The sequence below is a fragment of the Pseudonaja textilis genome, chromosome Z, assembly GCF_049901715.1.
Source record: "Pseudonaja textilis isolate UNSWEBS1 chromosome Z, rPseTex1.2, whole genome shotgun sequence".
Taxonomy (NCBI): Eukaryota; Metazoa; Chordata; class Lepidosauria; order Squamata; family Elapidae; genus Pseudonaja; species Pseudonaja textilis.
Window position 1 is genome coordinate 135,250,979 of NC_142008.1, and position 25,103 is coordinate 135,276,081.

The 25,103-nt window shown below is 40.0% G+C and overlaps 1 protein-coding gene across 2 annotated transcripts; it reads left to right on the plus strand.

Annotated features, from left to right (window-relative positions):
* The first annotated feature begins 1,030 nt into the window (after positions 1 to 1,030).
* LOC113443520 (sulfotransferase 1C1-like) lies at positions 1,031 to 20,749 on the plus strand. Of its 2 annotated transcripts, XM_026711798.2 has the most exons (8): positions 1,031 to 1,293; positions 15,378 to 15,597; positions 15,735 to 15,863; positions 15,970 to 16,067; positions 16,798 to 16,924; positions 17,371 to 17,465; positions 18,274 to 18,454; positions 20,559 to 20,749. In XM_026711798.2, exons 2-8 carry the CDS (start codon positions 15,423 to 15,425, stop codon positions 20,669 to 20,671), a joined length of 918 nt encoding a protein of 305 aa, XP_026567583.1. In that variant the 5' UTR covers positions 1,031 to 1,293; positions 15,378 to 15,422; the 3' UTR covers positions 20,672 to 20,749. The 2 variants fall into 2 exon arrangements, with proteins under 2 accessions (XP_026567583.1, XP_087773654.1); XM_087917528.1 differs by lacking the exon at positions 1,031 to 1,293 and having other exon boundaries at positions 15,348 to 15,597; positions 20,559 to 20,723.
* The last annotated feature ends 4,354 nt before the right edge of the window (positions 20,750 to 25,103 follow it).

Sequence of the window (25,103 nt, forward strand, 5' to 3'; positions counted from 1 at the left end):
GCTGAGCATGCATGCACATGCAAAGACCAGCTGGCCAGCATACCTCCATGCATCAGAAACTGGAAGCTCTGCATGTGCTGAGAAGTTGCTCTTCCAGTTTCTGGCGCGTCCCTGCATGCGAAGATCAGCTAGCCAGTGCGTGCATGTGTCGGAACCTGAAAGAGCAATGGGCAACGGCTGGCGTGCCCAGAGAGATAGCTTTGCATGCCACTTCCAGCACATATGCCATAGGTTTGCCATCCCAGGTATAGGGCTTCCGACCTGAGCAGGGGATTGTTCTAGACCTTCAAAGTCCCTTCCAATTCTGTTATTCTATTATTCTGACCATTACAAATTTACAATGGCATTGAAAAACTAACTGAAGACCAGTCCTCATATTTACCAGTGCAGCATCCCCATGGTCACGTGATGAAAAATTGTGTGCTTGGCAACAATTGTATTGTATTGACAATGGTTGCAATGTCCAGGCTTTTGTGATTATGTGATCACTATTTGCAACCTTTGCAGTTGGCTTCTGACAAGCAAAGTCAATAAGAAAAGCCAAATTTGCTTAATAACCTCATGATTCATGTAACAACTTCAATGTTATACATGGCAAAAAGCCTCAACAGCCTTCAGCAGATGCCTGAAGTCTTTAGAGATAGATATTTTGTGCCCATTAAGAAATAAAGCGTTCTCCTTTTTCCAAGGCAGATTTATCTGAAGAACTCATCTGAAGAAATTTCTGGAATCTTATTTCCTTTGAATGAATTGAAAAGGACAGCACACCATGGAGGAAATCCATGTCCTCATTTCTCTGAAAGGGCAGTGAAATAAAATCCATCAATATTGCTATAACCCATACTTTAACTATTTTTCCATAGTGGCTTTCCTTCATATCTGGATACAGTGGGAAACAATATCAGAAGAATCGTGTGTTCCATTTCACAAGACACCATCACTACATTAACTTTCCATAACATTGTATGTTTAACAGATTTAATAGATAACAGGTTTAACAGATTTAACAGATAATCAGAGTTGGAAGGGTCCTTCTTTCCAGTCAGAGTCCTTCTTTCCAATCAGCCTCCATTTTATTTCTAGTGCCTTTCTCCCAGATTGGAATTGGACCTGATTTTTCTTCCTAGTATTTGGCATGCCAAATAATTCCAAGTTAACCTGACCAATGGATCTGGCCTGAGTAAGACTTCACCTTGTCAGCAGCAGACCAGTTGTGTCTGTGGGTGGTTCCTGCCAAACCTTGGCCATTTGGAGTAAAGGGAGTTTTGAGGTCACTGGCTGCTTGGAAAGAAGGTAAGTACCTTTAACTTTTAAAGCCCAAGAAAGTGAAGGAAATGTAGGTATGATGCCTGTGTGTGTGAGTGAGAGGATCTTTCTTCCAATCATAGCTGGATCCTGCTCCCTCAGTGTCTTTCCTAGCCTCAAAAAGATCGGTTCAACCAACAGACCCTGTAAAGTAATGGGGTTTGGCCAGAGTGCAGGACCTTCTGTTGAGGAAAAGGGAAAGGTTGCGTGAAAGTAGAATGGAAAAGTGAGTGACAGAGTCAAAGCCAGGCTGACATCTTTCGGCAAAGTTCCATTCTTTTAGGAAAAGGAAGGAAGGCAGAGACCTTCCAGATCCCCTTGAGGTCTGAAACTGAGGTACAGGGCTAGGGTGGCTTAAAGGTCACCTTGCAATGGTATAGTGTGGTTTGAAAAGTTGCCTTGCTCAGAGATGAAATATTGCCTAACTGGGGCAAAGTCTGAAAGATTGCCTTGATGGGAGAGGGGACTACAGGGGAGGGTCACTCTGGGGATGCAGGAGGGTAAAGGAAAAAACTCAGTGTGGGTAAATGGGTCATAGTCTTGTCTGGAAACATGGGAAACTTTGAATCCAAAGTTCTACCTATGTTTCCTTTAGGGAGACTGCTAAAAGCCTGGTATTAAAAGAGGTAACTCGTCCAGGCGGGAATGAAAAAGAAGCAGGCATGCCAATTATGTAAAGAGTGATCTTTGCTAATATTGAATGAAAAGGGTGAACTCAATTCTATACAAAAACTAGAGGAACAAGGTATAAAGATGAATTGGCTTTCATATGCGCAAATACATTCAAGGTACGATAAAGATTCCAAAACGGAAGGTTTCTATGATAAACTGACTGATTTAGATAAGATTTTGACAGGTACTGATGAAAAAGTGATTAAAAAATTGTATGGGTATTTATTAGAAATTAAATTAGAAGAAGAACAAGTTAAAGAAACTATGATTGTTTGGGGGAAGAATTTTGGATATGGGATTAATTTAGAGAAATGGCAAAAATTGTGGTCTCAAAATTATAAAATGACAATGTCAACAGCATATAAAGAAAATTTCTACAAGATGTTTTACAAGTGGCATTTTCCTCTGACAAGAATAGCAAGAATGTTCAAGAATAAATCCGAAAAATGTTGGAAATGTCATCAGACACCTGGCTCATATTATCATATGTGGTGGACTTGTGCGGATGCTAAAAAATACTGGACTAAAATCCACACGTGGTTGGAAAAAATGACAAAAAACATATAGACTTGAGATATTTTTATTGGGAATTTTACCTGAAATATATAGTAAAGACTTGAAATATCTGATTGTAAATGTATTAACAGCGGCTAGGATTGTATTTGCCAAAAACTGGAAAAATGAGAAAACACCATCTCAGGAGGAAATCATTAAGAAAATATTGGAATGTGCTGAAATGAGTAGATTGACATTTGAAATTAGAGAACAAGAGGATAAACAATTTTATAAAATTTGGGATCTATTCTATCAATGGTTAGACAATAAATTATAGTAATGAAATATGTAGACTTTTAGAAAGTAATAAATATATAAAGATGTACTTCTTTCTTATTATATCTACAAAATGATTTTAGGATAGATTTGGGATGATAATATGAACTGTTATAAAACAAACTAAGTAAATGATGGTTATCTTGTAAAACATGAATGAATAAAAGTATAGTCAGATGATTGATTAATGATGATACTAAAGTGTTGTGGTCCTGATTCCCGAGCCTATGCTGTCAGAGGAAGAAGACCTGGAAGATGAGGAGGAGGAACTGGGAATGCCTTCCTCCCCAGGACCTTCCTCCCTGGCAATGCCTTCCTCCCTGCTAATGCCTCAGGTTTCATCAGACAACCTAGAGGAAGAGCCTGAGATTAATCAGGAGGAAGGCATATCGGAGCAGCCCCTGACAGGGAGTAAAGAGGAAGAGTGTTGGCTTGATCCTAAGCACCATTGTAGCGAGAAACGTGAGCAGCAATGTAGGAGGCGTGGGAGGGTCAGAGAGTGAGCTGAGTCATTGAGCCATACCCCATAGGGGATAAATGTGGGTGTGTTTTCGGCTGGAACTTTGTATGGGACAAAGTTTAATCTTACTTCGGATTTTCTTCAAGAATGATTTTTGTGGACTGCCTTGTAATTTTCTGTGAGTAGATTTTTATTTGTTATCAGTTCGGACTTGACAGGAAGTCCAGTTGGAATGCCAAGGATATTATCAGTTCCAAAGAATTAGCTCTGTGAAGTCCGAGCCAGTTTGCCTGCCTGTGTTTGTGTGAGTTTGTATTTTTTCATCTTTTGGGAAAGAAGAAAAGTGAGACAGAACATTAAGGTATTTAATTTTTGATTGAAAATACGAGATTATATGCAATGTAATTGTAATTGAAGACTATGAAATGGAAGCACAAAACAATTTGTAAACCAACCAGCACACTGTATGTATACATATGGAAGATGGCTTGATGTTTTTATGTTTTGTTTGTTTATGTTTGTTTTTAAAAATCAATAAAAACTTAATTTTTTTAAAAAAGAGAGATCTTTGTTCAGGGACAAAGCTGGAAAACCAATCTGGCGAAATAAAGATACTTAAAGATAGATGATAGATAGATAGATAGATAGATAGATAGATAGATAGATAGATAGATGGATCTTTGGTTGTTCGGGTTTTCTCCCGCGTAAGATTCGAAGTATCTAGGCAACGTTTCGATGAAGTCTCATTCATCATCTTCAGGCTTCTGTCTCCGGCTCTGTGCTTCTCAGAGTAATGTGAGATTGCCGCTGCTTCCTCCTTTTAACTGCCAGTGGGGTGGGACTTGATTGGGTGGGGGCTTGGCTGTGTTCTGATTGGGTGGGGGTGTGTTCTCATTGGTAGGGGGTTTGGCTGTGTTCTGATTGGTTGGGGGTTAGCCGTGTTCTGATTGGTTGGAGGCGTGTTCTGTTCAGGTGGGGGCTTGGTTGTGCTCCGGTTAGTCTTAGTTGCTGGGGATTTGAGCTGGTGAGTTGTGATCTTGCTGTTTGGCTTCGAGTTCGTGGTCCTTCTGCATCTTCATAGTGGGTGTCGGTTTGCTTCATGTATGGCTCGGAGGGGTTTGAAGTGGGTAGTGATGCAGCTGCCGTGCAGCTTCTGGTCCATGGTCGTGTCTCATCTTCTGAGTGGGTGGGAGTCTGTTTTCTACATGGAAGTGTGGTGGTGGCATCTTATGTGGCTCTCATGGGTGTGGGTCTGGTGTCCTTCTTCATGTTAGGTACTCGTCTGTTCATGAGGGCGGGTTTCCAAATGGCTGGAAGGCGGGAGGTGTCATCTCGTTTGTTCATGCTGTGTGGGCGTTTTTCTATCTCTATGGCTTCTCTGATTATTCTGCTGTTGAAGTGTTCGGTTTTGGCGATAGTTCTGGTATTTTTAAAATCAATTTCATGTCCTGTGGCTTTGAGGTGTTGGACCAGGAAGAGGTCGTTTCTTCTTTTTGATTGAGTTCTTATGTTCTTCAATGCGTGCACTTATTCTTCTGTTAGTTTGTCCAATGTATGTGGTAGGGCAGGCAGTGCAGGGGATTTCATATACTCCTTGGTTTTCTAATTCGATTTTGTCTTTGGGGTTTCTTAGGATGGTGGATATTTTTCTGTTTGTGCAGAATGCTGTTTTGATGTTGTGTTTTTGGAGGATCTTGCTAATTTTGTCTGTAGTGCCTTTTATATATGGGAGGAGGGCTTTGCCGTTTTCTTGTTCTCTGTCTTGGATTTTGGTTGGGGTTTCTTTTTGGATTAGGTGGGTAATCTTCTTTCTTTGGAATCCATTGGCTGCAAGTACGTTGGTGAGAGTGCGTAGTTCGGTTTTTTGGTGTTGTTCATCGGCTAAGCATTTTGTTCTGGAGATGAGTGTCTTGGCTACGGAATTGATCTGTGCTGGGTGGTGGTGTGAGAGTGCATGTAGATAGCGGTTAGTATGTGTTTTCTTCTGGTAGATGGAGTGTCCTAGGGAGCCATTGGATCTTTTGTATACCAAGACATCTAGGAAGGGAAGTTGGTTGTTGGCTTCTGTTTCCATGGTGAATTGTATTTTGGGGTGTAGGCTGTTGAAGTGTATATATATAAAACATTGATTTTTCTCTGTCTCTTCTATGGAACCAATTAACATGTTAAGATTTTTGCCCTTCCTGATTTAAACTTACTAAGATTTGTGATGAGAATGACCAGGGTGTGTAAACCTGAGAATTCTGCTGTTTCTTGTGTTTGTGAGTATATGTGTGTCTAAGCCTTTGTATATATTATGTAAATGTAACTGTTAAATCCCTCAAGGCAAGAATGTTAAATTCTGTTAGAAAATAATGTTAAAATAAGCAATGAAAAGAAAAATATCATTACCCAACTTAGGCCAGCAAAAATAGGGTGAAGAGAACTGTGTCCTCTTTTTTCTTTCCTCCTGTGTTTTTAAGAACAGCCCTAAGGTTGGCAAAGAAGGGGGTGTTTAAACTCATTTAGAAGAAAAGTTTGTTTGTTTTTTGCATTTTCTGTATGTTTTATAAATGGATTTTATCTTTCTATCCTTTTCCTAAAACATGAGGTAGGTCCATTCACAAGAGTCTCTCAAGTTTGCTTGGGTAGAGAAATAACCTTTTTCTTATTTAAATAGCAATAGCACTTTGACTTCTATACCACTTCACAGTGCTTTTATAGCCCTCTCTAAGCAGTTTACATAGTCAACATATTGCCTCTAATAATCTGGCTCCTCATTTTACTGACCTCAGAAGGATGGAAGGCTAAGTCAACCTTGAGCTGGTGGAACTTGAACTGCCAAACAGTTGGCAATCAGCAGTCAGGAGAAGGATGAGTCCATGAGGCTGTTTATGGATTTCTGTGGAATTAATGGGGTGCCCATCAAGAACATGTACCCCTTTCCCCCCATGAAAGACATGCTGGGATACTTTTCCAGAGGAAAGATATTCACCAAGCTGGACTTGAGGGAAGCATATTATTGAGTAAGGATTAAAGTGGAAGATAGCTTTCAGTTGCCTCCTGGGATTCTACCAGTTCCAGGTGATGCCATTTGGGCTGCAGGGAGGCCTCAGCTGTAGTCATGCAATTAATAAATGAGGTGCTGCAGGAGCATCTATATAAAAGGTTCCTAGTGTACTTGATTGACATCCTCATCTACTCTGAGACAATGGAAGAACATGCAAAGTTAGTGCATGTGGTGATGAGGAAACTCCTGGATGCTAAACTTTACACCAAAATATTGAAATTTGACTTTCATAAAGCTAGCCTGGATTAGTGGAAATGGACCCTGGGAAGGTGAAAGCCATGTGGATGTGGGAGGCTCCTAGAACCAGAACACAGCTGCAAAGTTTTTTGGGCTTTATCAATTTCTATAGACAGTTTTTATCGGCTTTTGCCCAAATCACTCTGCCAATCACTGAGCTACTAAAGACAGGTGGAGGGGGAGTAAAACCCAAGCCAAGTCAGCTACTGAACTGGACCATGGAATGCCAAGCAGCTTCTGAGAAATTCAAATGGCTATTTGCAGAAGAACCAGTCCTAAAACACCTGAATCGGATGAACCGTTCATCATACAAGCTTACGCCAGTGATGCCCATAGGGATGAGATGGCAATGAGGGAGAACCTGGCCTGGAAGGGAGACAGACTGTATGTCCAGGCCAGTTTGAGAACCTAAATCTTACACCAAAGCCAATATATGAAATTGGCTTCGTAAAAACCCTCCACCTGGCGAGGAGACACTTCCGGTGGCCTAAAATGAAGAAGGATATAGAGACTTATGTGATGAGCTTCCCAATGTGTGTGTCTGTGAAACGAATGCCAGGAAAGACCTTTGGGTTCCTGCAGCCAACCATGGGAAGAGATTACTATGGACTTTATTGTGGAATTGCTGGAGAGCAGGGGAAGTACAGTGATTTGTTTTCAAAGCAAGCCCACTTCATTGTGTTCCCCAAGCTTCTGTCAGTTCAGAAGCTAGATAAACTATTTGTACAACACATTTACCAACTGCATGGTATTTCAAAATGCATCATCTCTGACTGGGGTGTGTGTGTGTGGTTCACTGCAAAATTCTGGGTGGAGGTTGTTGGTTTTTTTTTTTTGAAAATTTTATTTGGGTTTTCGCAAAAAAAACCATAATACAAATAAAACATCTTTTTTTGAAAATTGCATGGTTCTGGGTTACACTTTTTCATACAGACACAAACTCAATTTCATGCTCACTTTTATTTTCTATTCCATATCTTATTACTGTTTTACATTATCTACATAGTTTTTCTTCTCTCTTAATTTTCTCAATTTTATTTTAATTATCTCATATAAATTCAAATCATTATATTTATACTTTTGTCTGTCCTGTTTCAATTTCATATTTCTTTTCTCATTAAACAAATTTTCTCCTGTAGTTACTAATTTGAGTATGACACTTTTATATCTTTTAATTTTATCCATTCAACTCTTATTTAAGCTTCAATATATACATTGAGATTATAACATTCAATATAATACATAACTTCCAATCGAATTCTACTTGGTACATTCCTAAAATGCACACTATTCTTAAAAAGTGATTATAAATATATGTAATTAAAATGCTCATTCCATTCCAATTCAATTCTATCATTAACATTCATTAAAGTCTTAACATCTTTAACATTACGTTTCAATTAAATATCATACTTCCTTGGGAACACTTATAAGCTTTCCATAGTTAATTTCCCCCCCATTTCTCTTCCCTTATATTTTATAAAACATTAAATAATTAAAAGGTTCCCATCTTTTCCTCATTCAATTCTCTCATTCATTTCATTTCATTTATTTATTAACAAACATTTCACTAGATTACAATAACTATTTTATCCATCATTTTAATCATACATTGTTTCATATTTTCTAAAAGTATTTATTTCTAATATAACAATACTATCTTATGTACCTTTGCAGAATCCCTTTTTCAATTAAATTTTCACCCATTATCTCTAAATAGGCCCTGTTTCTCCATATCTTGTTTCTGTCCTTTATAACTTCCTTTCCTTTCCTTCTTCCCTCTCTTCTTTTCCCTCCCCTTTTTACCCCCTTGTCTCTCTAGTTCTAATTCTCTCTTCTGTATTCCTCTCTTCTGTTGCTTTCTAATATACTTATTTTTCAAATTATTCCTTTTCCTGGTTGTTTTTTCAAATCTTAAACTTTTCATTCTCTTTCCCCCCTTTTCTTTTTCCCCCCACATAAAATTACTTGTTCATTAAAAATGGCTTCTTCTTTAAATCGGAAAACCCGCATTGGAGGTATTTAATGCTGAAGGGATAAGGATTTCTGAACATTAAAAAAAAAAGAATTTTTTTTGCTGTGAGTGGGAAGGGAGAGGAAAAAAAATTGGAGCAGAATTTGAAAATAAGGAGAAGATTGCCTAGAACTCTAAAGAGTTATTAAATATTAATAAGACTTTAAAAGATATATCTTAAATGGAACTTTGTGATTAAACTTTAACCCCAGAAAGTGAAAGTGAAGAAGGAGAAAGTATTTAAAAGAAACAGCTTGTTTGGATTGTTTGGTAACTTTGGAACTTCTGAGAATTACCTCTGATTAAAGCTCTTGGGTGGTTGTTTGGTAAAACCTTTTCTCTTTATAATGGCATCACTTGTGGATGGATTGAAACTTGTATATCAAAAATATGAAAAAGAAAAGCAAGAAGGGAAGGATTCTTTGGGCACTCTTTCAATTTTTAGAAATGGCGGTTTGTACTTATGAAAAGCTGAATGCGCAACAGGATGACTGGGACAAAGAAGAAACCATTTTTGATGAACAAGTGACTTTGGCTGGGGAAGGAAAGAAGAAAGAGAAAAAGGAAAAGAAGACTTTAAGACTTGGAAAAATAACCAAAAAAGAGAAGAATAAGATGAAAAGGGGACACTATGTTGGAAAACAACAGAAAGGAGGAAAGCAGAATAAAAGGGAGGTGGAGAGACAAGGAGGTAAAGAGGACGAGGAGAAGAATAAGCAAGGGAGGAAGGAAGGGATGAGAAGCCTCAATGGTGGGGAACAAGATGCAAAGAAACAAAAGTTTTTTAGAGATAATGGGTAAAATTTACTGAAAAGGGGATTCTGGAAAGGTACACAAGATTGTATTATTGTATTCTCACATTTGTATTTAGAAATAATTATAGAAAATTGGAAATAATATGCAATTTAAAATGTGATGATATATTTAGTATAACTTAGTGAAATTTTTGTCAAGAAAAGGGGAACACTTTAATGAAACAATGACAAGATATGTGATATGGAGGGGTAATAATCATGGAAAGCATAAGTGTTCCCATAAAGGCATGGTATTTAACTGAAATGGGTAAAATGTTTAAGATTGTTAATATTAATGATTAGACTATGTTGTTCTAGTGGATTTTTTTTTTGAAATGAGAGATTTGGAGTAGGAGAAGGGGGAACAGACTAATGAAATAATGATTCAAAATATGTGATGTGGGGGGGGGGAATAATCTTGGAAAGTAGGTGCTCCCATAAAAGTATGTGATTTAATTGAAAAGTAATGTGCTAAGTGTTTAAGATATAAATGAATATTAATATTAATGAATAGATTTGTATTGGTATTGATAATATTGTATAATTTTAGAATGTACCAAACAGAATCCCAATGTAAGCTATGTATTCTATATTAAGTATCATAAATGTAGGGGAAAGAGATAAAGGTGTCATACTCCAATTAGTGTACAGGAGAAGTTTTCTTTAAAGAAGAAAGATAAATGGATAGCTGGAAGTAGAACAGACAAAGAATAATATTATGATTCGAATTGAGATGAGATAAATAAATAAAATAAAACTAAGAAAATTTAAAAGAGAGGAGAAGCTATATAGAAAATTGAAAATGCTAATAAGATATGGAATGGTGTTGTGACTCCGGAGTTGGAATCTGTTCCGTTGGCAGATGTGAGCTCAAGCGAAGAGGAAATGGCAGTAAATTATGAGCTGGCTCTGTTGAGCGATTTGGATTGTAGTCAGGATGAGGAAATGGATGTAACTAGGAGGGATGAACCTGATTTAATAGAGCTGTCAGGACCTTTGACCTCTTCTGATTCTTCTCCTCTGGCTGAGCAACAGCCGGGAATAGCTAACCAGGAACACTTGCGAGACTTTTCTAGTGGGGAGGAGTCTTTGGAAAGAACTTGGCTAGATGTGCATAATAGACGTAAGTTTAGGCGTCAATCACAATTAGGAAGGAGGCGTCGAGCCAGTGACTAATTAAGGAGATTAACACGTCCTCATAGTGGATATAAGGAAACGGCTTGGCTGGCGAGCTTTGCCAGAAGCAAAGTGATTTTTGGGGGTGAACACACGGAGAGAACTCTTTGAGGCTTTGGGATTTATAGCCACGTCAGGTTTGCCGGACAGAGTTTGGATTTATTGCTAAGGACTGGAAACCCTTCCACAGTCCTTTTGGGAAGGTCTGCTTTTTGGTTTGTGAACTGCCTGTTTTGTTTTGCCTTTCTGCAATTAAGGGGGAGACATAACAGAATGGTATATAAAATGAATATGAATTTGAATTTGTGTCTGTACGAAGAGTTTCAACCCGGGACTAAGCAACCTTCAGAAAAGAGGTTTTTTATGTTTCTATGTTTTGTGTTTTTGTATGTCTTTAAAAATTAATAAAATTTGTTTTTTAAAAAAAGGCTTCTTCTTTGTCCCAGTCTTCTTATTCTCAGGCATTTCTTGTTGCTTCTCATAGTTCGAGATCTTCATTTCTAAGAATTGAAATACGAAGCCAAAAGAACCTCTCCCTTCTTGTGCATCTTCTTTGTACTTTTTAAGTTCCATTTTCAGTTCATCTAAAACAGGGGTGTCCAACCTTTCACCTTCCCTGGGCCACATTAGAAGATGAAAATTTGGTTTGGGCCACACATAAAATAAAATAACAGTAACAATACCTGATCATCCAAAAAAAACCATAGAAAACATAGTTAACATATTAAATTTATTTGGAAATGAAGTTAGTGAGATGTTTTTATTATTAATTATTTATTAAAAATTATTTATTTTTTATCACAGTTTTTTTATCACGCTTTTTTTTATCATGGTTTATTCTCCGGCCAAATTTTGCAGGGGGAGAAAGCTCACCCACCTCGCGCCTACCTCTCCTCCTGCAAATGGCCCGGCTGGATGAGGCAGGACTGGAAGGCAGAAGCAGCAGCAGCAGCGGGGGCAGAAGCAGCGGCGGGGGCAGCGGGGGCAGAAGCAGCGGCGGGGGCAGTGGCGGCGGGGGCAGAAGCAGCAGTGGTGGCGGGGGCAGAAGCGGAGGCAGCGGGGGCAGAAGCGGCAGCGACGGCAGGGGCAGAAGTGGCAGCGGGGGCAGAAGCGGCGGCGATGGCGGTGGTGGCAACAGCAGGAGGTGGCGCTCTGATGGTGCCTGCTTTTTCTGTTGCTGCTTGGCCTGGCGCTCGCCTCGCCCTGCCTCGCGCCTGCTTCTCCTCCTCCTCCTCACTGGCTCTGGCACAAAGGTTGGGGTGGGCACTGGGCCGCATTACAAGGTGACCTGGGCCGCATGCGGCCCTTAGGCCGCAGGTTGGACAAGCCTGATCTAAAAGTAGTGCCATTTTAAAACACTTTTAAACAACCACCCAATTAATTTTAGTCATTCAGATGCAATAACCAAAAAGCCAGAGATCACCAAATAATCCAAATACTCCCAAGCTGTTTCTTCGTGCTTCTTTTTTCCACTTTCTCTTCCTGGGGTTCTACTATTTTGTAGCCAAGTTTCAGTTAATATGTATCTTTTAGAAGTCTTGTTGAGGTTTTACTGTAATTCCAGGCAGTCTCCTCCCTTTTTTTTCCAGATCCTGCCCTTTTATTCTTTTTCTCTCCTTTCCTGCTTTTAAAAGGTTTTAAGTATCCAGAAATCTTTATTATCCCTTTGACATTTTATTTTCAGCTTGAATGCCTATTAATGTCAAAGTGGATCCCCCCCAATTTCTTATTTAGGTCTCTTTAGCTGGCAGTTTAGGGAAAAGGAGAGAAGAAGAAAAACCAAATCCTTTCCCTTTCTCTCTCCTTCACTGCTTCAGAATCTTCTTTGGGAACAATGTTACTTTTTTTAGTTTTAAATTCCAGGGTACCTTAGTTGTTGCTTTTGCAGTTTAACTCGGTCAACCAAAACTTTCTCTTCTTATCTTCCTCCTGCACATTCTTTTCCAGTCAAGTTCTTCTTTGAGGTGGCCATTTCTGACCACCGCTGCAACCGCCTTCGGGAAAGGGAGTAATGGCCAGTTGAGGAGGAGAGATGCAGCTCTCCTCAACCCTGCTGGCAGTCTCCCCGCTCTTCGCCACCTCTACGGGGTGGTTTAGCCCCGAAACCACCTGGCTCGGGGTACTCCAGCGGCGAGCATGGATCGAAACTGCGCACGATCGCGTTTTCGGTTTGTCCACGAAGAGGCTCAAACCGGAAGTCCTGGTTGTAGTTTTTAAAGTTAATAAGTTCCTCCCAGGGCTTAGTTCTGGGTTCCAAACAAGCACTAACAGGATGGCAGAACAGGTCAACATAATAGTCAAGCAATATTTGCATTGCTATGTGAACCATTAGCAAACAAACTGGGCAGAACTCTTGTGATTCACAGAAGTAGCCCATAATAATTCAGTTCACAGAAGCACTGGATTCACCCCATTCAAAGTGGCTACAGTAATGGAGTTTTTGCCTATGCCAGAGCTTCTAAGGGAGCCTCCTCCTCAGTAATGCTAGGGAAGTGTATGGACACTAAGAAATGCTTGGGGAAATGTGCAGAAAGCTTTGGTGAAGGCGGGAGAGTCACAAAGGAAACAAGAAGATCAGAAGACCCCACCCCCTGTAAAGAGAGTTTAAGATCATGAAGTAATTGAAATTAAGGCAACCCTGTAAAAAATTGGGTCCTTTCCCAGTTGTGTGCATCATCAACTCAGTCACAGTGGAATTAAAACTGCCAAAAATACTAGGGAATCCAGGGTTTGACTGCTGTTTGTTGAAGCCCGTTAAAAGCTCTATCTTGAAAATGGTTGGAAGGGAACCACCACCTTCTATTGGGGGGGAGAGGAGAAGCACTATGAAATTAATAGAATTCTAGATTCAAAGTACTATAAAGGGAAATGCTACAATGGAAGGTATACCCAATGTCAGAAGCAGAATAGGTGAAAGAAGAGGACGTTAATGCTGATAGGGTTCATGGGAAGATTCCATGCCCAAAGAGCTGCTGATACAGTTCTACAGAGGAATTATTGAGTCTGTCATCTGCACCTCTATAACTATCTGGTTTGGATCTGCAAACCAACAGGACAGACACAGACTTCAGAGGATAATTAGGACTGCAGAAAAAAAACAATTAGTACTAACCTGCCTTCCATTGAGGACCTTTTTTCTGTATACTGCATGAATCAAAAAGAGGGCTGTGAAAATATTTACAGACCCCTCACATCCTGGACATAAACTGTTTCAACTCCTTCCCTCAAAACAATGCTACAGAGCACTGTACACCAGAACAACTAGACACAAGAACAGTTTTTTCCCAAATGCCATTACTCTGCTAAACAAATAATTCCCTCAACACTGTCCAATTATTCACAAAATCTGCACTACTATTACTATTAACCTTCTCATCACTCCTTAGCACCCATCCCCTCCCACTTGTGACTTTATGACTATAGCTTTGTCACTTGTATCCTTACGATCTATATTGACTGTTTCCTAGTATGATTTGAATGCTTATTGTACCCTATGACTATTACTAAGTGTTGTACATTATGATTCTTGACTCTTGATGAATGTATCTTTTATGTATACTGAGAACATTTGCACCAAGACAAATTTCTTGTGTATCCAATCACACTTGGCCAATAAAGAATTCTATTCTATTCTATTCTATTCTATTCTATTCTATTCTATTCTATTCTATTCTACTCTACTCTACTCTACTCTACTCTACTCTACTTTATTCTAAGCACCTACGAAAACCAGGAGAGGAATGAAGGCTCCAAGAACATGAATAATGGTATTAATCTATGTTTGATATCTTTCCAGGTCTCTCCTTCTTCCCAATTTTGAACCTTTCTCAAAACAACTAACTGCAATTCATAATTGGACAATGTGACCAAACTGGAATGGGGAGAAGGAGAAGCTGTTGTTTAATTATACAAGCATTGCACAGGAAAAAGCAGAGTTGGTTTTTATTCTTGGTGTATCCAATAAAGTTTTGCTTTTGGGATTTGCAAGTTTCTAAGAGTGTCTACTTTTCTTAAGTTTGCTAATCATAGGTATAAAAAATTGTGTATTAAATAATATAGAAGTTGTTTTAAGAACATTGACCTAAAGTGGTCAGAGAATCCTACTTTACAGTAGGCAGTAAGAAAATAAGAAACAAAGTTTTAGGATTAAATAGAATAGAATACCTTTATTGTCATTGCATTCCACAAATACAATGAAATTTGAAAGCTACTCCAGCACAGTGCCCCAAACACCATATCACAATCATACTACAAATATATTTAAAAATTAAAATAATTATAATAATAATAGGACTAAATCACAAATGTACTGTTGGATTTAGGACAATTACTGCAAGACAATTACTGCAATTATTACAGAAACTGTTTCTCAATCTATTAGTCCACATTTTAAGATACCTGTAATGCCTCCCCGATAGTAACAGTTTGAAATATGAAATGTCCAGGATAAGAACGGTCTTTGGAAAAGTACAGATAGTTTAGTGTAATGGTTAAAATGTTGGGCTAGAAACATGGGGGATTATGAGTTCTAGTTTTCTTCAGGTATAAAAGCTGGTAGGTGACTTTGGGCTTTCTCTCTCAGCCCAACCTACCTCACAAGATGCAAACATATTCAGGAAAACTTTTCCTGAGCCTCTGCTGCCTAGAAAACATGCACATGATCAAATTTCCAGTACTTGCAGAAATTTTAGGAAACTAAAGAGAAAGTGGGTGGAGACAGACACGAATTTATATAGTGTATGAAGAAAACTTGATTCTGATTCATAAAGGAACTCTGGAGCAGAATCTTTGCAAAGCTGGAATACTAAATCCCAAAGATTTGTGATCACATCTCTGCAGGTCCTCCTCTTATAAATTCCCTTCTCCTGACTTCTCCACTCAATCATGGAGTTTTTAAGAACAGCATCGGAAGAGTTTGATCCTAAGTTAATAAAACGTTCAAAGCTGGTGGAAGTTGAAGGAACCTCTTTAATTGATAACACTGCTGAAAACCTGGACCTCTTAAGGAATTTTAAAGCCCAGCCTAATGACCTACTCATTTGCACTTATCCCAAAGCAGGTAAGTGGGGAGGAGACATGGAAGAGCATGATGGAATTTTGGGGGGGGGAAATATACAAAGCTTAAATTAAAAAGACCAAGGAACTGGAGCCCAATCTCTAGGTCAATCTATCTGTTCTCTTCATTCCTCATATCAGGGACTACTTGGATGCAAGAAATAGTGGACATGGTGCAGCATGGAGGAAACAAACAGAAATGTGCAAGGGGTCCCATATATAATCGGATTCCCTTCATAGACTTGTTTCCTATGAAACCCATATCTTCAGGTGAGTAGCAAGGTACTGCTTCATGGAGGTGATGGGAAAGATTTTCTTTACCATGAGACTGAATTATGTCCATCCCCCTCTCCCCACCACACCCCACGTGTTGCAGGTTTGGAAATGGCAGAGGCAATGCCTTCCCCACGTACCCTGAAATCTCACCTCCCAGTTCATCTTCTACCACCTTCCTTCTGGGAACAAAATTGCAAGGTTAGAGCAACTGCAATATGGTTGATGGAATCTAAGCTTTTCAAGGTAGACCCAATAAGGAAATAAAAGCCATGCAGGCCAATCCTACATTTGTTATAAGGTTATGATAACAATATCTTGCAAGTTTGAATGCACTTCCCCCTTCCCTTCCTTTATCTTCATGAGAACTAGGGACAGTCTTGTCTGAAATGTTTTCTCAGGTTACAGTTCTGGTCCAGACTCAAGTTTCTTTTATCTGCCCAAGACCTTGGTATAGGATCTTCCTCCTTCAAAATAATTCCTTCTGGGAAAGCAAATCTTCATTCTCATCTGAATTCAATCTCGGTATCCTTTTCAGCTTCCTAAATTAAACCAAGATCTTATATGATGATAAGAAGATATGTAGGAACCTAAAAATGAAAAGCTTAATAGGTTGAACTGAGTAGATGAGAGTTTGGAGCTTGGACAGATTAGGATCTTTTTATGTGTTGGAAAAGAGGCAGAGATAGTAATAAGGCAGAACTAGATGTTTGTTTGTGTGAATGTGAGTATGTTTGATTTGATTATTTGCCATTAAGTCTTTGTCAACTCTAAGAAACCACATAGATATATGTATGCATGCATATGAAAAGCTTATCCTAGAGTCTTGATGATAGGGTCCTTGGTGCTTTCTGAGCTTGCTTGTTTTCTTGAAGATATTTCACTACTAGATAACAACATCAGTCTTTATGGTTTTCTGTCCATTCTGTAGATCATTTATATAGCTAGAAACATTAAGGACACCATTGTTTCCTACTTCCATTTTCACCGCATGAACCAGCGTATGCCGGAGCCAGGGAACTGGGATCAGTTTTTAGAGAACTTCCTTGCAGGAAAAAGTAAGTGGAAGTTGCAGAAATAATGGGAATGAAAATCATGTGGGAACAGATTGCTGAATCCCTAGCAGTAATATGTCATCATGCCCTCACCATTTATTTGTTTATTAAATTTACTTGCTACCCATCTCACCATAAGAAGATTCTAGATGACACTCACCATTGGTCCTACAGAAAACATGAAGTATAGCTACCAAACTACTCTTCAAAAAGAAGTATGGCTCTCTCTATGCCAATGATAATTTTGTAACTCTGGAAAAAAAATTGTTAATGATTTCCCCCTTAAATCTGAGAAGGTTTGTGCCATTGTTTCCCCCGATCATATCCAACCAGGATAGTTCTAGGCCCATAAAAGCCATTTTGAGGGGAAAGCTGGGTAGAGCCTAGAGTTATGAAGCAGAAAGGAAAGAGAGGTAAATCAAGATTGTTTTGCCATTTTTTGTTTGCAGTTGCATGGGGCTCTTGGTTTGACCATGTCCAAGACTGGTGGAAGGCTAAGGACCATCACCCAATCCTGTATCTCTTTTATGAAGACATAAAAGAAGTAAGCTGCTTAGGCATGCGCACATATATAATACATTTGGACCAAACAAATTTCAAACATGAGATAGTGGATAACAATACAAGCTGTAGGCCCTAAGGAAAGATCATTCTGCACTGAAAGCTATTTTATTTCTTTAGGAGAGTTGTATAGCTGCCCATCTTATGAGCTATAGCTCTTGGTAGCTCTCAGCAACAGTAACAAGAGCATTTTAAAACCCCTCAAAACAATAAAACCACAAATCCCAGTGTTCTAATCTAAACCAACACTCTGTAATATATAAGAAACCACAAGCATACTCATATCTGGGAAGGGAAAGAGGATCAGCATTTTAAATCTTCCAGAAGTTTGCGGGGTGCCAGATCTTTGGGAAAGGGAGCTGCTTCCTACAGCATGTTTGCTGGTCCCACTAAATGATATTTAACAGAAGGGATCTGGATACACCTATCTAATTGGACATGATGGATAGAAAAATGGTCCCATAGATAAACTTATTCCTGTAGCATGCAGGGTTTTAGAGATGATAATCAGCATTTTGAATCACATCTGGAAAGAAACTGGAAGCCAATGTTATATGTGGTATAATTTGGACAGATATGGATAAAATACAAATGATTACATGAGAAAATTTATACAAGGTACTCTGGGCAGGGCCCAAAGATGAGATACAAAAACGCCCATTTTGTTGGCGCTCAGAGCTTATTGTGGATTACCTCTTGACTAAAAGAGAAAAGAATAAGCTTCATTTTATGACTATTTCAATCAAGAAAGTGTCAAAACATGGCCAGAATTCTCTCCATATTTGTCTTAGGATCCAGCCAGAGAAATCCAGAAAGTTGCTCACTTCCTCGACTTTGAACTCCCAGACCCACTTCTGAAGGAGATTACTGAGCATACAAAGTTTGAGACTATGAAAAACAACCCCATGGCCAATTACACCACTCGGCCTGCCTTTTTGATGAACCAAGCCCTGTCACCCTTCATGAGAAAAGGTGAGGATCAAAACTGGAACTGAATTTTAACTGCATCCAATAGGAGGGGCTGGTGAAGTTCTCAGGAATAGTGGCAAAAAAAACCCAAGCAATAGGCATTGACTTCAGAATAGTTGTAAAGGAACACTGTAACTTGTGCAATTTGCAAATCATTTCAGAATAGAAAGTTTGGTGTGTTCAAAAAACACTTTTAGGGTGTATCTTCATTTTTAATTTAATTTAGCAGCATACATGAATTTGAAGAAATGAAACAACTTGTTGAATATGATTATCAGGATTTACCTTATATAATTTACATAAGTGTTGTTTCAGCCACAGACAATGCAGACATGGATAGGAGGAAAAGATGCCAAATGATTGGAAAGAATAGATACAGATTATATAAAGCAGGACAGTTTCAAATAAAAATGTATTGTGCATTCACAAGTTTTTTCTACTTGGTCTGTATAAGATGGCAGTCACAGTTTGTGATTTCTCTTTTAGAAAAGAAGGTTAAAAGTTGAATCTTTTGTTCTAGACAATAGCTAGGAAGTGAATTACACATGGGTGGACATGGCTTGGTGGTCATGTTATTGGCTGGGCATGGACAACTCAATATCACTCACATCGAGGCACGCATCTCCTTGCCTAGCCTCTCATGACTGTGGGGATTCGGCAACAGTCGTAAGTGTGAAAAATGGTCATAAGTCACTTTTTTCAGTGCCACTGTAACTTTGAATGGTCACTCCACACAAGCAAAGTACCAGCAAAGGAGGGGGGAAAAACTCCAGATATGTTCCTGAGACAGGAAGTCTAGTCCTGCCAAGAATGTAATAAGGGTAATGGAGAGGCAGTTTCTGTAAGCAACACCAGAATGTTTCCTTCCTGCCTTCCTTACAGGATTAGGACAGTAATTTCTTCTAACCGAACTGCTCCGAACTGCTTAGAATGTTAACAACTGGTTCTAGCGAATAGGTGTGAACTGATAGAATCCCACCCCTGATTCAAAGTTATGATGGACCTACCTGGGCCTACTTATGACTCAAAGTTCTGATTGTGAAAAGTTATATATCCCCACATATTCTATTCTTTATACTGTTTCTATCTTCCGTAAAAGTATTAACAGAATCCACAATGGTCTGAGAATCAGTATCTCCAAGTTAATCAAATTAGAAAATTTCCTCAAAATAAGTTTCCCAGACTTAATATACATATTAAAAGTGTCTACAAATAAAGAGTTCATTACATTAGTCTCCCAAAGGAACTGCATTTTTGCAAGAATAAACACACCTACACACACACACACACACACACACACACACACACACCTCAATTGTCACCCTAGAAACAGCATGTAGGCATTTCATCCTGGAAAAGATTCCTCTATACTAATCTGCTGCTGTAGCCCATTTCTCTGCCCCTAAATTCAAACTGTTTTGCTTTTAGGAATAAGTATTTCTTCTTTCCTTACAGCTCTCTGGATCTCATTTTTATTTATTCTTGCACAGCCCCGGCTTGAGTTGGAACCCCAAATTATTCTTCTGACATGATGGTCAGGTGTCCCTTCCCCCCACATCCACATGACTGAATTTTGGATGGGCAAGCAGGCCATGGTCACCCAGCCACTTTATGACATTTTGCCAAAAACTCGTATTTACTTCTGTTTTTTGGCGAACCCATACCCATAGCAAACTGCTGGTTCACTTAACGACTGCTGTTTTTGCTTAATAACCATTGCATTTGCTTTGCAACCATTATGGCTATTTAATGATTGTTGCAAAAAAGATAATCAGTCACATGATCGGCCTATTTTACCACGATCAAGACTTGTGACCTTAAAGAACAGACCTCCACTGCCGGCATAAATTAAAGACTACCTGTATTTCACTGACAATCTCTTCTGACATGCAGATCCTGTGTTCCACTTGTAATCCTCCTGCTGACATAGGCTTCCCTTCAGGTTGTTCCAGCAGTTGTTCTACCTGATCCGGTTCCAGGGTGTCACCTGGAGGGACCCTCTGAAGGATGCACATTCCATTGCTGAACTATTAAAATAGTTGTAAAAGAACTCAGGAAACAGAAATTGTTTACTTTGTTTTCTTGGATTTTTTCCCCCCATCTATAGGTGTTGTAGGAAACTGGAAGGAGCATCTTACTGTGGCTCAAAATGAAAAGATAGATGAAATCTCATCCCGGTTATTAGCAGGCAGTGGCCTGGTCTTCCGCACTGAGCTGTAAGTCTTGAGAATAATGTAATTAGGACCTGCCTATGTCATTTGTATGTGTTCAATAAAACAGGATATTGAAAGTCCATATACTTTATTTGTACTTTGGGATTCTTTTTCCCCTGGGGCATTGAGGAGTCTTACTTCCTCCCACGGAAGGAAGAAATCAGGAGCCAATTTGTTGCCCATTTTCTGGCCTCCACGGCTATCAGCAAAGAAGATGTTCTCCCCTCTTCCTTTTTCTCCTCTTCTCCTGCCACCATGAATGAGGGTACATACACCCCTCCAAAAGAAACCTTATATGCTCCATGACTGAAGCTACAGGTGGCATTTTCAACATATATTTAGCAGTCTTCCAAAAGTCTGCTTGAGACATGTTACTTTAGTGCCCCAGAAATACACTGATGCAGCACTGGATAATGTTTACAATATTTTGTGTATTTATTAAATTGATATGGCAGCCATCTCACTATCCAAAGGGAATTGAAGTCCTCTTGAAGAACACTGTTCTAGAGGAAGGGAATAGGATAATTTGCCATGGTCAGCTTGCCATGGTTAACTCATTGCTGCCTGCTCACTACAGCCAATACAATAACTCATTGTGGGATAATTCAACAATTCAATTTAATTAGTTAAAATGATTTTTAAAAAGTTCATTTTTGCCATTCACATTTTATTTGTCCCTCCTTTTGCATTCCTTATTCTATTCCACCATTTCTTTGATATCAACGTAAGAAAGACAAAGGGGAGGCAGTAAAAGCATGAGTCTGCTTAGCAGTCAGGACCTCCATGTTCCATCGCTACCAGTTTGGGAGAGGGATTGCAACGTAAGTGTAAATGGAATCCCTGGGAGAGTGAGGGAGAGATTTTGTGAACCACAGAACTCTTCATAGTTTTGGCTTAACTTTAAAAACAGCTGTAGACAAGTTTAACCCGACCTTCAGGAACAGGCATCTCCCAAAATGTGAGATGACAGAAAATACAGATTTCAGGCTAGAAGAGAAAATGAGGCAAAAGTTTGGAGTGAATAACCCTTGCAGTACATATCAATAAACTTTAGAGCAGGCTTGTACAACCCACGGCCCGTGGGCCGCATGCGGCCCAGGTCGGCTCGTAATGTGCCCCAGTGCCCACCCCAACCTTCGTGCAAGAGGACGAGCCAGCAAAGAGGAGGAGGAGAGGCAGGCGCAAGGCGGGGCGGGGTGAGGTGAGCGCCACGCCAAGCAGCAACAGAAAAGGCGGGCGCCGTCAGAGCACTCCTTGTGCCGAGGCAGCCGCAGCCCAAGAGTCCCACTCCGCCACCTCCTGCTGTTGCTGCCACCACCGCCGCCACTGCTGCCGCTGGAGCTGTTGTAGCGGCTTCCCCCCCCCTGCTGCCCCCGCTGCTGCTGCCGTCGCCGGAGCTGTTGTAGCAGCTTCTGCCCCCGCCGCCAGAGCTGTTGTAGCGGCTTCTGCCCCCGCCACCGCTGCTGCCGCGGGAGCTGTTGTAGCGACTTCTGCCCCTGCTGTCGCCACCGCTGCTGCTGCTGCTGTACTGAGCCTCCCGGTCCTCGCCTTCCAGTCCTGCCACATCCAGCCGGGCCATTTGCAGGAGGAGAGGTAGGCGCTTCCTTTCTCCCTGGTTGACTATTTTTTATGATATCTTATGAAAAAAATGTTTTCTATGGGTTTTTTTGGATGATCAGGTATCGTTACTGTTATTTTATTTTATGTGCGGCCCAAACCAAATTTTCATCTTCTAATGTGGCCCAGGGAAGGTGAAAGGTTGGACAAGCCTGCTTTAGAGCATCAATTGAAGGAAAAATTCACCTGAGGCAGAAATTAGGCAAGAGTAATGGATCTAAGCATGCAAAGAAAGGAATCGTGTGGAAGCTGAACAAGAAGACTGATAGTGGGGGGCTGAGGTTGCCAGTTGGAGCCCTGACATTTTTAGGAGAATGATTTATTGTGTTAGCTGAAGGATTTGCTGAAGTTTCAAAAACTTGTGATGTAAACATCAGATAAATCTGAAGAAAATTGGCCAATACTGGACATTTTTTTAAAATTGACTGGTGACCACTTATGCTTTGAACTGGGACTCCATTACATTATATTTTGAAGGAAGACATCTTCCGCAGGATAGGGGATGGTCCATAACAACCAAAGGTAGTATTCAGCAGGTTCTGACCAGTTCTGGAGATCCAGGAATGGAAATTTTGAGTAGTTTGGAGAACCAGCAAATACCACCTCTGACTGGCCCCACCCCCATCTGCCTCCTAAGTCCCAGCTGATCGGCTGGGTCTTCTTTTGTTGCCCTGCACAGGAGAATGTAGCTGGAAAGCAGGTTAGTGGGGTGGGGAGGGAATGGAGATTTTACAGTATCCTTACCCTGCCATGCCCACCAAGACACACCCACCAAGCCATGCCTATAGATCTGGTAGTAAAAAATTGTTTGAATCCCACCACTGATATCAACCAAGAATATTATTAAAGAACCTATCTCTTTAATAAAATTAATTTGTGTGGTAAATTTAGTGCCAGAGTATTTATTATCAGATTATTCTTATTCTTACTGCTCGTGCAGTGCAACACTAATGCTCTGACTCAAATTGGGTGTAGAAGCAGTGAAGAATAAGGCCGTCTTGGGTGCATAAAGAAGTGACTTGGGTTGGTTTATTATAATTATTTTAAGGGGCCACCTTTGAAAGAGGGGCTTTGCAGGAAGACTTTAAAGCAGTGTTTTTCAACCTTTGCAACTTTAAGATGGGTGGACTTCAACTCCCAGAATTTCCCAGCCAGAAGGGAATTCTATCTGCAACAGGAAGTATAGGAACCAAAATGATACAAGTAGATGGGTCCAAAATGCTTTCTCTTTAAACATTCATAGCAGACAGGGAGCATATCAGAGGCACTATTTAAGATGCTTCTGGGATGAAAGGATTAGCTGTTTACATCACCATTGTCTGGGGATGTCCATTGGGGTTCCTTTCATGGTCCCATCAAGGAGTTGGAGCAAATGAAGGAAGGTTACCCTGCCACACAGCAGCACTCGGGTCTCGAACATGAGCTTCTTAACCTCCAGCCCTCCATGTGAGCCACGACGCTCTGCAGACAGGGAACAAATACTAGTCATCTTGTGAAAACCAAGTAAAATACTTTAAAAGAAAATTTAAAATTAAATTATACAGGGTTTTTTTTTCTCAAAGGGAAAATTAGAATATTCCACATCTCTGACGTTTTCATAGGTCCTATATGGTTTAAGGCACAAATATTACTTTAAAACCTGGAGCATTCATAGACTGTGGAAGAGATGAAGGTAAATTATGGGGATTCAAGTATTGTGATCAAATACTACCAGTAGTAGCAAATAAAAGTAAATAGTAAAAAAAACAGGTTACAGAGAAGAAAGAACAAATAATAACATGAACTGGACTTACCAATCAGTCTGTCAATCTGTACATTTTGTATATGATATAGTTGAATTTAGCTATATTTAGAACAGTGCTTTTCCAGCTTGGAAACTTTAAGATGGGTGAACTTTAACTCCCAGAATTCCCCAGCCAGTTCTGGGAACTGTCTGCACATCTGAACCTTGCCAATTTGGAAAAACATTGATTTAGAAAAACAATCATGGATTTCTGAGAATAAAATTTGTAAGTAAATTTAGTTGGAGCAATCAGGAAATTTGCTGACATGAGGGATGATCAATGCTGATGGTGTGCCATCATGAAACAATCAATATAATAAAATGTCCCTTTGTCCCTTTGCGACCTGGATCAAATCTTAGCTTACCGAGCATTATGAAAACAAGCCAGGAGAAAGAGGCTACCAGTCCATCTATGTGATGTGGGTAGGTGGGCTTTGAAAAAAACCAAATTCAAAGACATTCCACCTCCACAAGCATGAAGTTGAAACCTTGTCTCTTTTTGTTGATATGTATGATATATTTGAATTTAGCTATATTTAGAACAGTGCTTTTGTTAAGTCTGGTAGATCGGTTCTGGGTAGATTGGTTCGCATTGAGTGGCGAGACTCCAAAGTGTACATTCAGCTCTTTATTGCATGTATAGAACAGTTCAAGGCCTGCGAGCCGCTTGGCTTTATTCAGCCGGCCGGCGGCTCGGCAGCCAATGGCAGCGCTTTGAATCTCCCACGATCGGCTCGGCCAATCGCGGTAGACTCTTAGCGCACCAATCACAGGAGTTCAGTTAGCCAATCTCGTAGCGGTCCATGTGGACCAATCAGAATGCGATGTTTCAAGAATGTTAATATAGAACACCCCTCCCTCATGGTTTGTCCGATGTAGCGTGGTGATGTAGTCACGCAGGTAGGCGGGGCTCCGTACCTGCCTAGTTGACTTGCACGGCTCAGTCTGTATGTGATCGTTGGCCGGTTCAGACGGGCTCCGCGTCGCTCTCAAACCCTTCGATGGAACCGCCTGGAAGGGTGAGCCGGGCCTGTCGCTG

Coding starts and splice junctions, on each gene's coding strand:
- LOC113443520 (XM_026711798.2), top strand. CDS start 15,423: ATGGAGTTTTTAAGAACAGCATCGGAAGAGTTTGATCCTAAGTTAATA. Junction 16,068..16,797: donor TCTGGGAACAAAATTGCAAG/GTTAGAGCAACT, acceptor TCCATTCTGTAG/ATCATTTATATAGCTAGAAA. Junction 16,925..17,370: donor GAACTTCCTTGCAGGAAAAA/GTAAGTGGAAGT, acceptor TTTTGTTTGCAG/TTGCATGGGGCTCTTGGTTT.